At 38.1% G+C, this 14968-nt stretch overlaps 1 protein-coding gene across 1 annotated transcript; it reads right to left on the bottom strand.

The window, feature by feature from the left end:
- Nucleotides 1-2277: 2277 nt before the first annotated feature.
- On the bottom strand, nucleotides 2278-11906 carry MMP26 (matrix metallopeptidase 26). The gene is made up of 7 exons (XM_007941077.1): nucleotides 11808-11906; nucleotides 8484-8707; nucleotides 7533-7681; nucleotides 6743-6868; nucleotides 6104-6265; nucleotides 4934-5027; nucleotides 2278-2425 (listed from the first exon to the last, which is right to left on the bottom strand). Exons 1-7 carry the CDS (start codon nucleotides 11904-11906, stop codon nucleotides 2278-2280), a joined length of 1002 nt encoding a protein of 333 aa, XP_007939268.1.
- Nucleotides 11907-14968: the final 3062 nt, after the last annotated feature.

The raw sequence follows: 14968 nt of genomic DNA, 5'->3' as shown, positions 1-14968 counted from the left end.
TACGGAAGTAGGAATGCCCAACCTTCCTTCCGAGTATTAGCCTTAGTCAGAAAAGAAAACCAAAAAAACCAAACTCACTGCTGTCGAGTTGGATCCAACTCACATTGACCCCTCCTTGGATTTCCCAGGCAGTATCACTACAGGAGTAGATTGCCCAATCTTCCTTCCAAGGAGAGGCTAGTGGGTTTGAACCACCAGCCTTTTGATTAGCAGTCAAATGCCTTAAGCACTACACCACCAGAGCTGATCTTTCCAAATGTGACCATAAAAACTCATATCATTGGGCTCAAGATGTCCAGCACTAATCTTTAATTTTCTCTATACAATGTTATTTTTTAAAATTCCCCTCTTGACTGATTCTTCGCTCCTTTTTATCATGCAAAGATTAAAATTTCTTTGGATGCATATCCTAGAATTCCAAATAGAACTTCAGCTTGGAACTTATACCTGAGGAAGAGAGGAAATACGGAGCCATTCACTATAGACAATAACAAAAGTCTCTCTCTTCTCCAAAGTCCAGGCATCCTTGATACTCTGAACAGACACCACCTTGCTCATTTCTCCAGCCCTTAGCCATCTAAATGGAATGTTAATTGGAATCCTTACCTTGGATAAAGAAGTCAACTATTCACCATATTCTACATCTATCAGGAAGAGTACTCATTCAGTGCATGTTTCTATTTATTTATTTATCTTACCTTCAAGCAATTTTTTTCTCTTTAGTTTTCAACATTTACCAAAGTCTCTGACATTATATCTTATTCCTCGCTCAAACTTCTTTGTTCTTCCTTATTCTAAAGCTCAGTTCATCAAAGCACTCTAGGCATTAAACATGAATTTAGTTCTATAATGATACTACCTCGGAAATCCAAGGAGGAGTTGCTATGAGTTGGATCCGACTCCACGGCAGTGAGTTTGGTTTTTTGATTTATGAATAACATACTGGGATACACACACACTGTGATAATATTGTGCCTGCAGTGGAGTATCTTCCTTTACCTCATGCCAGGCAATTGTGCCATGCTTTTTAAAAAAATTCTTCCAAACATGGTATGGATCACATTTTCAATCTTCAAGAAGTTGGAGGAGATAAAGTGGATCACTACTCTTTGGAATTGTTTTTCTTTCTGCTCTGTCTTCTCTATGTTTAGATTAAAATTTTCAGAAAACTTTAATAGTCAGCTGGACTCTCGATTTGAAGTTACGACAAGTAGGAATATCTCTAATTTATACTTTCTTACTCTCACTGCTCCATCTGTTATAGCTGTCTTTTACTTTTTATCAGTCTCATATAGTTGTCTTTTCTCGGTTAATTTTCTTCTGACTCTGTCATTAACAATAATCATTGTGATTCTTTATCTTAACACAATTTAATCACAGTGAGGTTTAAAGAAAAGTGGTAGAAAGAGATGAAGAGTGATGAAAAGATTGTTCCCAAGGACAGTGGCATGAGGAAAACTATGTCACACACTCACCTCTTCCAAGAAATTAAGGGGGAAGCACTGAGGATGAAATCATTTACTTATATCCTCTCTAGCATCTTGGTTGCAGTCTTCAAAATTATCTCCCACTAAGTGTGTGTTAATATTAAAATGATTGGAGCATGAAATTAAGATGTGTCCTGTATTTCAAAATTATTCAGAAAGGATGGCATCCATTTTCCACCTGTAAAATTGTAGATTGTTCTTTTAATGATTTTCTCTCATTACTATATATATGTTAACACAGACTATGTTTAAAGCCATCCACTATTTATTTTCTACTAATATTTAACACTTACCTGATATTTGCACACAAGATGGCTGCTCCAAAGTGAGTGCAACCAGTAGTCCATTTCCCAATTGATCCACTCCTCCACTTTGCCTTTTTCTGCCTAAACTTTCCTCTATTGTGTGTAAAACCCTATCTTCTTTCTGTGGCTTTCTCTCTCACTCTCATTTCATTTGTTATTGGTCTCTCCTTCCACATTCTACTTCCTTTTCTTCTATTTTGTCTTTATCTAAATCTGTGCCTTTTGAATCTGTAATTCTCTCTCTTTCTCTCTTTTTCTTTTCCTAATCAATCTGACTGAATCTTATTATGATCTCCGTCTTCCTCTATTCTGTTGAAATTTCTACTGCTCTTTTTCTCTCCTTTTGCTCCCTCTGTCTTTCTTGTCAATTCTCTTTATATTTATGTCCTTTTAATTCTTGCCTTCTTTGGCTTGTGCCTCATGTGACAAAATCTCCCATCTGTATCTGAAAAAAAAAAAAAGAAAAACTGTATTGATTGCAGTCGTTACGGTTTTGAATCTCTGTGGACCTGAGGTCTTGAAAACCTTTGAATCCTTAAGTAGTGGGATTTGAATGCTCTCACCATCTCTAATAATACTACCAGTTTCTCCTGGGGCAGAGAGTTAGGGACTGCTATTAGAGTCTGCAGGATCCTAGAGATGAAGCAAAGGTAAACAGCACTCATCACATTTGTGTGAAGAGCATGTGATCACAATCCTGTAAAACAGAATTTTTGTGTCCCTACTTCCCTCTCCCATTCCCAATTCTTTCTTTCAAATGTTATAATTTCCATTTCTCAAATGAGAATAAGATAGTGAACTCATGATAACTACTCTGGCTCTCAGGAATACTGAAATTTTAACTTTTAGTAGTGACATCTCTAAAGAACTTGGTAATGAAGTACAGTGATATGGTCTGTTATATAACAGAAGTGTTCTGTTACCACTTCCCAGAGAACAGGATTGTTCATTATTCATGTGTTTAATAGCCACTTAGTAAGTAAGAACAGTGTTCAAAGCTCCATACTAAGCACTATAAAGGCAAAAAACATTTCTAGTTTATCTATTTCCATGTGGAATATATATACATACATACATATATATACGTATATATATATGTATCTTATATCTTTTTTTTTACTTGATAGCTTAGTAAGCCTATGTCTTTGTGTTTATAAATTTTAGAAACATATCATCAGTTCTCCTAAGACATATTAAGGGATTTTTATTAAGAATTAGTGAATCTATAGATCAACTTGGGGATTTGAAATATTTAGAATATCAAATCTTTCATTCCAAGAATATGGGTATTTAAAATTTTTTCTCAATATTGTAGAATAGTTTTTGTGTAGAGATATTGTATAATATGTTGCAAAATAGATTCATGCTTATATGTTGTTGTTGTTGTTGTTTGCCGTAGAGTCGGCCCCGACTCATAGCGACCCCTCCTTGGGTTTCCGAGGCAGTATCACTACGGAAGTAGGATTGCCCAACCTTCCTATAGTTGATAATAATTCATGCTAATGTAAATAGTACTTATAAATTCTCCTTTTAAAAACTGTTGCAACTGATACATAAAATAATATAAATTCATATTCTTATGTTTTTTCCAAAAACTGATAAATTTGCTTTTTTTAAAATTTATTTTTAGCAAATCACATCTCTGTAAATAATGCTAGTTTCTTTCTTACATCTTCCGACTTTTACATCTTTATTGTCTTTATTGCTTTACTGCATTGGCTAAAACCTCCTTTGAAATGTTGAGCAGATGTGCTGAAAACAGAATTCTGTATCATTGCAGATCACACAGGTAAAGTTTGCAATATTTGACCATTAAGCAAATTTGCTGTAGGATTTTTTTACAATTACCTTCACGGGAAATGTTTTCTCTTCTTTTACTCACTTGCTAGGAGTTTAATAAATAAAGAAAGAAAAGAAAAGATGATAAATATTATAAAATTATTTTCTGAATCTATTGAAATTGCATAAGTTTTCCTCCATTATCCTCTCAATTAGATAAATTAAATTGATTGATTTTTAAATGATGTATAAACCTTGCTATTCTGGAATAAAGTAAAGTTGGACATATTGTTTTGTTCTCTCTTATTTATTGCCAAATTTAATTTGCTAATATTTTTGTGTCAGATTTTTGTATCTATGTTATTCAGTGAGAGTGACTTGAAATTTTTCTTATGTATAACACCGTTGTCATGTTTGGTATCAAGATTATGCAGAACTGAAAAAGATGGTTTAAGAAATATTCCTTTTTATTTTTTTCCTCTAGAAGATTTTATACATGTGTTGGCATGCTTTCTTATTAAAACACACATCTAGAAGTGGTTTTAATGAGAAGTTTGATAGTTAGCAGTTATAGGATAGTTCAGATTTCCTTTTTAGTCAGTTTTAAAACTATTTGTTCGAGAATTTTTTCTTTATAGATTATATTTTTTAAAAAAATTTCTAGCTAATTAGTTGGATCAACAATCAAGTCTAACAATTGGTCTCTATCACTACAATCTTAAACATGGCATAAATGATAGTATCTCTTAAACTATACACATACAGTAGTAACACACTGTGGTAAATGTTGTGTGACTGGGCAGCTGGTGGTAGTTATTCCCCATGATGAGACAGGCAATCAGCTCCATGGTGGGATCTACTACAAGCAGCTGAGTAGCTGCTTTAGGGATGTGGTCTGCTTCCTCTATATAAGAAACAGTTTTGGAAATGGTCTCTAGCTTATGGCACGCTTGAACCCTGCATGTAGCTGAGTTGTTGGTCAGCAGCCTGCCATGCTCTGCCAGTCTTGGGATTTCTAATGGACTTGAATTAATGGCCTGACGTGTGTGGTTTGGTAATATCGACACTGTGCCTTATTACTTGTCGACCTGGGGTTTGTCAGACTCAGCACCTAGCTAGGTGCTGAGTGAAGAAAAGCTTCTAGCTTTGGTGGACAGGGAGCAGGAGGCAGAGCTGAAGCCAAAGGTCCATGGACTTTCATCCAGCCCCTACAGCCTGGCACTCTGAACTCAGACTTAGAGCCTCCAAATTGTAAGAAGAAACTCCTGTCTGTTAAAGCCATCCCTTTTGGGGTATATTCCTGTCAGAGTGGCACTAGGTAACCAAAACACACACCAAAAGTCTATTTCAATATGTTATTACCTTGCAGCTGACTCTATAGTTCCATAGCCATCTTTCCCAACTTTAGTACACTCTTTTCTCTTGCCCCTATCACAGTAGTTGGACATATCAAATGCTGAGATAAACCAAATAGTGGGGACACAGATTTTAAAAATCTCTAATCCATGACTAGGCAATGTTCTATGTCCTGCTGTAGTGAATAACAACTGGCTTCTTAAAAGTTTGAGCGTGGACATATGAAGTGTCTGTTGGTCTCTCCCCACTGGAAGCAAAGAAAAGTGAAGAAAATCAAAGATTCATGGAAATAATTAGTTCAAAGGACATGAACTCCAGCCTCCATGACCATGAGAATAGAAGAACTAGATGTTACCTGGCTACTACTGCTGACCTCTCTGAAAGAGATCACTGTAGAAGGTCCTGGATAGAGTGGGGGGAAAAAGTGTAAAAAATAACTCAGAATCATAAAAAACACAAGGCTTACTGGTCAGCTAGAGCCTGGTGGAACTCCCAAGACTGTGCCCCCTTAGTAATCCTTCAAGCCTAGAACTGAGTTGACCCTTGTGGTTCAACTTTCAGCTAAACAAGAGACAGTCTTATAAGGTGAACAGTGGAGAGGTATGCAATTCTTAGAATAACCAACTATCCGTGATCAAAAGAGCATCATTTGTCCAAGTCAAGCTCAGAAGGCAGAAAGGGATAGTAAAGGACAGAAGGACAAATGAAAGCAATAAACACAGGGAGGAAGTGAGAAGAGTGCTGTTACATTGCAGGAATTGCAATCAATGTCAAAAAACAAAATGTGTATGACTTGTTAATGGAAAATTAATTTGCTCTGCAAAATTTCACCCAAGTAATAATAGTTTAAAAACAAAAATTTTTTAAAAAAGGAATTAAGAAATCTAGAAAAGGGGGGTTGCAATAATCTTTATTGTGACCCAGAAATTTTCTGAGTTTGGCTCAGTTGTCTTTCCTTAGGGCTCAATTTTAGCAGTCACCAAGGCGAGTTTAGTGTCATGAGTTCTTGATCCTCTAATGAAGCCATGGAAAGGCCAGGTTGAATGGCTTTCTATATCACCATCAGGCATTTCAGGAAATCATGTTTCTTTTCTCCCTGTGAGGACAGAGGAAAACATTATTAAACTCCCAGTATAATTTCTTGCCTGGATCCCCTTTCTTCCCACAGGCACAGACCATACAGGTGCTGGATTCTTTGGATATCTTCACGACTGAGGCGGAAGGTTCTGGGGTTTTGGTACTCGTAAGTGGGGTACATTATGGAGTTCGGATTCCCAGAGTGGTACAGGCCCAGAGCATGACCTAGCTCGTGAGTAGCAACCAGGAACAAATTAATCCCTAAAAGGGTGCATACAAAAAGAAAATTAATGATGAATAGAGAAGATAGAGAGTATATGGTAAAGAAGGGAGAAGAAAGGAGAGAGGAATAGAGGAAATAACAAACAGAGGGCAATAGAAAGGTAGGCAAGGAGATAAAGAGGATAAGTGTGACTCAGAATGGCTAAACATAGAGCGATGTAAACTGAAAGTGAGGAAGAGACATGCAGAGAAATGAGATGTGTATGAATGGAAACAGAGAGATAAGAACCATCTGAGGATGTGTTCATTGTAAGACCATCTGTTTTCATAACTGACTCCACCTTGCCTCACTCATGCAGGAGAAGCATATCCTCAGCAAACTCTTCCTGCCTCCCCCTGCCCACTCTGATTCCTTACCTCCCCCCTTTACCATACCCCAGCCCCAAATGAAGACCATGGAGCCACAGCCTCCAACCCCCAGGAAGTTCTTGCCCTACCCTCTGACAGGATCTTTACCTCTGTATGAAGTTGACCAATGTTCATCCTTGTCAAAGTGGACAACTCCTGGAGTTTCAGAATGTGGGAAAAAGGCATGGCCTAAGACACCACCTGGTCCATCAAAGGGCATTCCATCTCCGTGGGCTGTGAAAGACAGATACGTAGGTCCTGATGAGGGCAGGGACGACAGGAACAAGGGTGATCATAACTAAATCCATACTTGAGGATACTATGCATCTAGATACTGTAGGGGATACAGGAAGGGTAAGGCACCATCTCTGCAAAGGAATAGCTGCTGTGTACCATTGAGGCTATTCCAGGTCTTAGCAAAGGAATGGGGTGGGGTAAAAATCTAGCTGCTCCTCATCTTCTATGGCAAAGAGAAAGGGTTTGTATGACAGAGACTGGATGAAGGTTACAGATTAGACACAAAAACCTCTTCCCAAAATACAGAGGAATGGAAAAAAGGAAATGTAAACCCTGCAGATTTTTATAAAAAGAATGGATCCACTTCAAATAGCATTCCAACAGTTTTGAGAGCTACACAGCTCCCTTTTGATAGGAAAATGTGCAATTCCTGTTCTGTCACCCTGTTCACAATGAACAGTGTGCCCTCTCCCCTACCCACACCCCTCTGAACTAAAAATGCCTTTCCTTTAGTTTATAGATTGATTCCCATAAGTGCTTTGCCTGCTTGTTTTTTGTTTGTTTGTTTGTTTTAAGAAGCTGGCTATGTGAACTGGGTTTTTGTTTATAGAGAGGGACATTTTTCCCTTTAATATGCCCTCCCTTCCTTGTCAGTTCTTACCCAAGGTCCAGAAAGAAATCTTGATGTCTGCTTCTTGATGCTCCACTTGCTCAAAGACCAAGCGGGTTACACTGCTCCAGACAGAAACAGCCGAATGCATAATATCTTCCACTGTGGATGTCTTCAAACCATATGGGTAATTGATAATCCTGAGAGAAGGAATCTTTAAATGGAATAGCCCAAGGTTATAGGAATTATCCCAGCTCCCAAAATGAGTGACTGAATTTTCAGACAAATTACCTAAATTCTTAGATCCGTTTTTCCTCTTCTATAAAATTGAATTAATTTCAGACTAATGAATCAGAACCCCAGAATGAAACCCACAATATATATATTTCTTTAAAAATTAAAAAGCACCATCTTAGTTAACTAAAGTTTGAGATTTCCTGCCCCACAGGGTGATTGTGACACTTATGGGGGGGGGGATGTGATTCAATTTAAATGTGTAGCATGCTGTCTAGTTTAGCATTGTTTTGCTTTGAATGTGTCAAATATGTTAGGAGCCCTAACAGAGTAACTTAGACAGGGAGTAATATTCAGAACCGTGTCCTAAACACACACACACACACGTACACACACGTACACACACACTAGGAGAAAACAGATTATTTAATTAATGGAAGAAGAGTGAGTTCATAGAAAGTAACTATTTGCAGAGGAAAAATGTGCAAAGAGTATTTTCCTATTGTTTACTGTTAGTATTGAGAATGGTGGCAGAAGAAAAATACAACCTACGGCAATAAGAACAGAGGTTAGCTATACAACCTAAAGCTTGATTTGAGGAAGAAAGAATGAGAATTTGTAGAATCAGATGCTAGGCAGGAAATTTTATGCTTTGGAGAGATTAGCAGGGTAAGCAGAAGACAGTAGACGTAGTCCCAGATGGGACATTGAGGAAGTATATGAACATAATCATCCCCACACATCCCTCCAGGCCTAAACAACAAGCACCTATAGGTCAGAGTGAGTTTATTCCATTTAGGCCTTTCTGGGGAGACAGAGTAGTAAGCCACATCAGGCACCCCACAGCGGGGCTGGCGCAGCACAGCGAGTGTCTGTTTGTCCAATAAGCCTGTCACGTTCAGATGGAAGAACTGCTGCAGGAATCGTATCTGTTCTCCCTGGGTAAGGATTGGTGATTCCTTCTTGGTCATGAAAAACCGATGAAAATAGTCCTGGTGTGAGAGACAGGGAAGGGTGACTACTTAGAGACAATAAAGGCAAATCCATAGTACCCATAGCATCAATAATCCAGAGCAGAGCCTCTTTTGAGGGCATGAGAGGGATGATGTTCTATCTATCTGCCTTCTTAATCCTCCTGTTTTCAGTCAGATAGTGTCAACCATCCCTGATCTCCATGTCACTGGAAAGATAATGCTAAACACAGGTGATCGAATGAAAATGATTTTAAAAACCAGGTAAAAAATTGTCCCAGAATATAGCATCCAGACAGAGAGGCTCGAAGATGAAAAGACATGAAGATATGAAGTGAGCATTGCCTAGACAAGATGGCCTCTGGGCTTTCCAACTGATCCAAGTTTTATCAGTCAGGAGAGAATCTGTGTGTCCTACTACAGAGAATTTGCTTGATTCTACAATGCCCAGTTCAATTAATTATTTCCATTCAAATACTTTTAAAGAGTCCATTCATCATCCAGTCCTTATCTCCAATGACTTTCTTTCTAGTTCAATTACTCAATCTCAAATTCTGAGAAAAAATTATATATATATATATATATACATATATATATATATATATATATATGTATATATTATAGTCTTGGGTTCTGTATGTATATTTGATTCCCAGCTGGATTGAAAGTACTGTGAGAGAAATATCCATGTCTTATACACAGCTTTGTCTACCCCACAGTTCTTATGATAGTGTTTCATGTAAACCTATTGATAGATTTTTACATTTTTTATAAAACTGTAATTAAGACACAGTCTACTTTGTCACTCAGGTTTCCCTGTACCTTTAGAATATAACACAGACAATGGCATAGACTGATTTAAGAACTAGTATGATTTATTTCATTAGATAACAACTACCGAACACAAAAGTTTCTCTTTTTGCCCTAATTTTCAGGAAACTCTTAGAATGGATTAAGTAATTATAAAAGCTCTACTAAAGCTAGTATCTGGGGTGAAAATGAGCTCCTTTTATAGCAATGGCTATAAAAGATGATCTTTCGTGCTATTTTTTTTACATATTCAGATTATACCCCCCCCAAAAAAAAAGTCAGTGCTGTCAAGTCAGGTCCAATTCATAGCTACCCCTCCTTGGGTTTCCAAAGTGGTATCACTACGGAAGTAGATAGCCCAATCTTCCTTACAAGAAGTGGCTGGTGGGTTTGAACCACCAGCCTTCTGGTTAGTAGTCAAATGCCTTAGGCACTAAGCCACCAGAGCTCCCATTCAAATTATAGACAAAGAAATAATGTAACTGGTAGCAAGTTTCAAAGAACCACCCAAATGGAATGTTTATGTTAGAAGTTTATAATCACTGGTCCATAGTCATAGATCAATTATTTGTGGATCCATTAATCCAAGCAGTTTCTCCCACTCTTAACCTCATTACAAGCCTCAAGAAAACAGACCACCCAGGGGTTATCACTGAAAGGACTTTACCATGAATTATTGGCCTATTCCACATACCACTAACTACCCATCACCCTTCTTTACACCTTAATCCAGTGGAATTTTCAATGTTTTATTGCCCAAACAGGACAACTAGGTATACTTAAGATTATACATAATACTATTCCAAATGTGCCATTTACACAAAATAAAATAACACTCTCTGGAATACTGCAAAGCAGTGACCCTTCCCAGAGGGTCTGTCACCTGTTCTGTGAAACCTCAAAGAGGCCTAGAGAGGTAAGCTGAAAATCACCGTGATTTCTAAGTGGTTACAATTCTTCAGCAAGGGTAATTTAAGAAGAACAATATAAGAGAACAAACTGATGCCCCCCAATTATCTCAGGACTTGGGCAAATCTATGCTGCTCCTGCTTAGGTCATGGAACCATGACCTATTGCAGAGGGGTGGAGTTTAAGATAGTGTTGAATCAACTTGGATCTGATGTAAGTTTCCCAGTTTGAGTTGCATATAGAGACTCAAGCCCTGTTTCAAGGAGAGAGGAGGTTTTAGAAGCACAAGTCACTAGGTGCCTCTGACTCTAGCTATAAATCTCCTAGATTTGGCATTGGCTACAGAAATTTTGGGTAGAGAGAGGACTGAGCATTAGTCTTTTCATACTAGGCAGCTTCTATATGAAATGGTCACAAAAACTTAGATTCAAGACAGACAGAGTATAAAAATTATACAATGCTTATACCTGTCCAGGAGCTCTGATAGCATGGTGCCTAAGGCACTTGACTGCTAACCAGAAGGCTGGTGGTTCAAACCCATCAGCCACTCCTCAGAAGGAAGGTTGGGCAATCTACTTCCATAGTGATACTGCCTCGGAAACCTAAGAAGGGGTCGCTATGAGTCGGGGCCGACTCAACAGCACATAACAACAACAACAACAACATATCTGTCTAACACAAAAATCCAGTCATTCAGAAAAAGTCATGTGTATCTAACTGAATAATACACCACACTGTGCTCACTGTTATTTGCAGATAAATTCTACATTCTTATACTTTTATTTTATTATAAGTTAAGCTTGGTGTTTTGAGGCAAATGACTTAGCATGTTTTTCTGTACTAATTATTAGCAGAAATTGTACTGGCTCTCTGAACAGTTGCAAAGTACATGATTGAAATCAGTGGTAAGGATTTTTAGGTATTTTGGCCACTTCAGAGGTTTAGAACAAATTCAGAATTTCTTGAGTAATTGAAAGCATGTGGTGAACAGTTTGGAAGTTTCCCTGGTCAATGGGAAGAAGGATTTGAATCACTTTCCCAATCCCTCACCACCTTATAGACTCGCAGATCCAGACACACCATCTGTATTCACCCTATGTCAAATATAAGGCTTAGCATGTGGGAGATATGTGTTAGGGCTGACTTATCCATTAGGCATAGTGGGTACAAATACTTACAGCCAACAATAATTTTAGGGGCTTATAAAAATGTTTTAATTTTTTTGAAAATCAAAAGAAAAAATGAAATTTTAGATTGAAGAAAATATTTAAATATGTCATAAAAATATATATTTCTATTTTTTATATTTATAGAAAAGGATTCACAATGGCAAAGGAATGCATAGGATCCAAGAAAGTCATAAGCTATACTAAGGTAATGTGGCCCTGATTCACATACCTACCTTAACAAAGTCCCATCCTTTAAGGTCTGTAGTTGGGACCACCGGGAGAGCCAGGCACCAGGGCATGAAGAGTGTAGCTCTTAAAATGGCAAACATCATTGTAAATACTCACTTTTAACCCTGTCTAAATCTGGGCATCCAACAGACATCCTGGGGCCTTTATAGGCATGAAAGCAACACCCAGTGAGTGACTCATATTGTATCACTCTATCTGGATCAGTGAGCGTAATTGCCCTTGCAGGGTTGGGGGCAGAGTTGTCAGCATGCCAGGGTGATGAAAGCAGTCACAGGATTAGTTTTCACTCATGCATATTTCACTCCTGATGGCCCTCAGGATCCCAGGTGATATTCTTGGTTAAGGAACTACTAAGAAATCTCAGGACATAAAAGGACATTCTTGTTAAAATTAGAAAGAAAAAAAAAGAGAGAGAAAAAAAAAAAAGCATATGGATGATTTATTACAGTTTATCTATAGAATAACCCATTTACTAGTCAGAGAAAAATATGATCTTGCTCCAGAAGCTAATGAGAGGAGAATGGAATTGAAGAAGGAAATGGAATCCACTGTTGTAAAGACATAGATTAGCATATTAAAATCTCTCAGATGTTATAGAAAAGACCTAGGAGCACACAGATGGAGACTGTTTATACTTGTATGTTGGAGAAAATAAAGCACTGGCAATAAGTCAAGAGAGACACAAAGATATACATATACTGTGTAATATCTCAGCTCAGGGGTTTTGAAATGAACTGATCTGGGCACACATCTTAACTCCACTACCAATGTCAGTGCCTCATTGAGCACCTGCTGAATGTCCAGACCTGAAATTACCTCTCCTATAAGGAAGACACAGAGCCAATGGATGCAGTTCTATTCCTTGCCTTCCAGACACTCATCCTTCGTCAATCACAGAACAATTGGTGGTAGAATCTTTTCCTTCCATGCAGTAGAATTGGTTTCAATCCTAAACCAATGCAAGTTATACACAGCTACCATCTATCTGGTAGCATAGTGCCTAAGGCACTTGACTGCTCACCAGAAGGCTGGCGGTTCAAACCCACCAGCCACTCCTTGGAAGGAAGGTTGGGCAATCCTACTTCCGTAGTGATACTGCCTCGGAAACCCAAGGAGAGGTTGCTATGAGTCGGGGCCGACTCGACGGCAAACAACAACAACAACAACCACCTATCATTAAAGGCTTGCATTTTGCTCTGACACTAAACAGATTTCAGTAGAGCTTTCAGACTAACATAGACTAAGGAAAAAAGTTTAGCAATCTAATTCCAAAAATAAACCAACAAAAACCCTATGGATTACAATGGTCTGATCCGCAACTGAGCATGGGGATAGTGAGTACTGGATAGAAGTTTGTTCCATTGTCCACGGGGTCACCATGAGTCAGATGTTGACTCAAAAATAACTAACAAGTCCTCAAAAGGGAAGAATTTGCCAATGTTCTGTTCTTCCCTCCCTCCCACCCAGTTCCAGATAACCTAAATGGAATAAAATGATTCTGTGAGTGGAAGTAGGGCAGAGAGCAGATGGAGCAAGCAGAAGTAGATGGTCACTACTTCTCACTCATCCCAGGACCTCTAGGTCACCACTCTTCACATCAGTTCTCTCCCAGCAATCAAAATCCTGTCTCCTTCTTCCTGGCACTGCTCAATAAGACCCTATTGTCTCTGCAAACACAGCCAGTTGTGGTTTTCAGTGCTGTAGAATTTGTTTTCAACTCACAGCAACCCCATGGGACACACTAGAATTGTCGCATAGTGTTTTCTAGGCTGTAATCTTTACTGAAGAATCATGCCAGGTCTTCTATGTATCCACTAGGTTGGTTCAAACAGTCAGCCTTTTGGTTAGCAGCCAAATGATTACCCACTGCATCTCCAGGGCTCCTTCAGTACCACTACATACTTACCTCTTTATGAAGGCACAGTTAATATTGGATGTTGTTGTTGTTGTTGTTTGCCATCAAGTCGGCCCCAACTCATAGCGACCCCTCCTTGGGTTTCCGAGGCAGTATCACTACGGAAGTAGGATTGCCCAACCTTCCTTCCGAGGAGTGGCTGGTGGGTTTGAACCGCTAGCCTTCTGGTTAGAAATCAGTAAATATCTGCCTCTGTTGTGGAAAGGATGGACAGGAAAAGAGAAACAGTGAACTTTCTCAGATGATGGAGATCTTCTATCTCTTGACTGTAATTTAGATAATACAAGTGTATTCATTTTTCAAAACTTATTAAACTGTATAATTAATATCTGTGCATTTTACCATATACTAATTATACCTCTTAAACATAAATAAGAGGTTCCTGGGTAGCACAAATGGTTTGTGCTTGACTGCTAACCTGAAGGTTGGCAATTCAAACCCACCCAGCAGTTCCACAGCACAAAGGTCTAGTAATTTGCTTCTATAATGATTATAACCAAGAAAACCCTATGAAGCAGATCAACTCTGTTAACACATGGGGTTGGCATGAGTTGGAATAGAATCAATGTCAGTGTTTTTCTTTTAATAAATAAATAAAATTTAAATAAATAAGAGAAAATATAGATGATATACTAAAGATTATACCATTCCACCATGAGAAATATAAGATTATAATATAAAGAGATGATAGAAATAGCATATAAATAATAGTATTGTTAGCTTTGTTTTAATGTGGGCTTTTATGTTCTGAGGGGAGGAGTTTATATGTTAAAGAATGGCTGACAATACAGGTAAGGAGTAGAATATCAGTTGGAAAAATTATTAAGAGAATATCCTCCATCTCTGCAAAGGTAGAATGGAGTTAATGACGCTTATAGAAATAGAGATATTTATTGTCAAGCAGATATGGTATAGAGATATTTTATCCCTAAAGGCTCCTGTAAACATTGTACAATATGAGTTTGTTCACAAAAACCTCCCATAGATATAGATCATGTCACTTACCCTCATTTGAAAGATGAATAAACTGCAGCTTTCGAAACATATGAATATTTTCATGGAGATGCCTAAAATGTCAATATGTGCACGACTCTGTCAGGGTAAATATAAGGAAGATTTTATGAAATGGGGCAAGCTGCCCATGTTTACCAGCAAATCTTCATCATCAATACCACCACCATGCCCTGATGTTCCTGTAACCTGAGAAAATGCAGATACCTTGAGGCCTAA

Source organism: Orycteropus afer, unplaced genomic scaffold, assembly GCF_000298275.1.
Source record: "Orycteropus afer afer isolate SDZICR_OR568_19922 unplaced genomic scaffold, OryAfe1.0 scaffold00074, whole genome shotgun sequence".
In the NCBI taxonomy this organism is placed as follows: Eukaryota; Metazoa; Chordata; class Mammalia; order Tubulidentata; family Orycteropodidae; genus Orycteropus; species Orycteropus afer.
Note: the sequence above shows the minus strand (reverse complement) of the source record. Positions and strands in the feature narration are given on the sequence as shown.

Excerpts from the sequence above, each read along its gene's own strand:
- MMP26 (XM_007941077.1), bottom strand. The coding sequence starts at position 11,906 with ATGATGTTTGCCATTTTAAGAGCTACACTCTTCATGCCCTGGTGCCTG. Across the intron at positions 7,682-8,483 it reads AAACTCACTCTGACCTATAG|GATTATCAATTACCCATATG; the intron begins GTGCTTGTTGTT and ends TCCTTCTCTCAG. Across the intron at positions 2,426-4,933 it reads ACTATAGAGTCAGCTGCAAG|GATCCTGCAGACTCTAATAG; the intron begins GTAATAACATAT and ends CTTCATCTCTAG.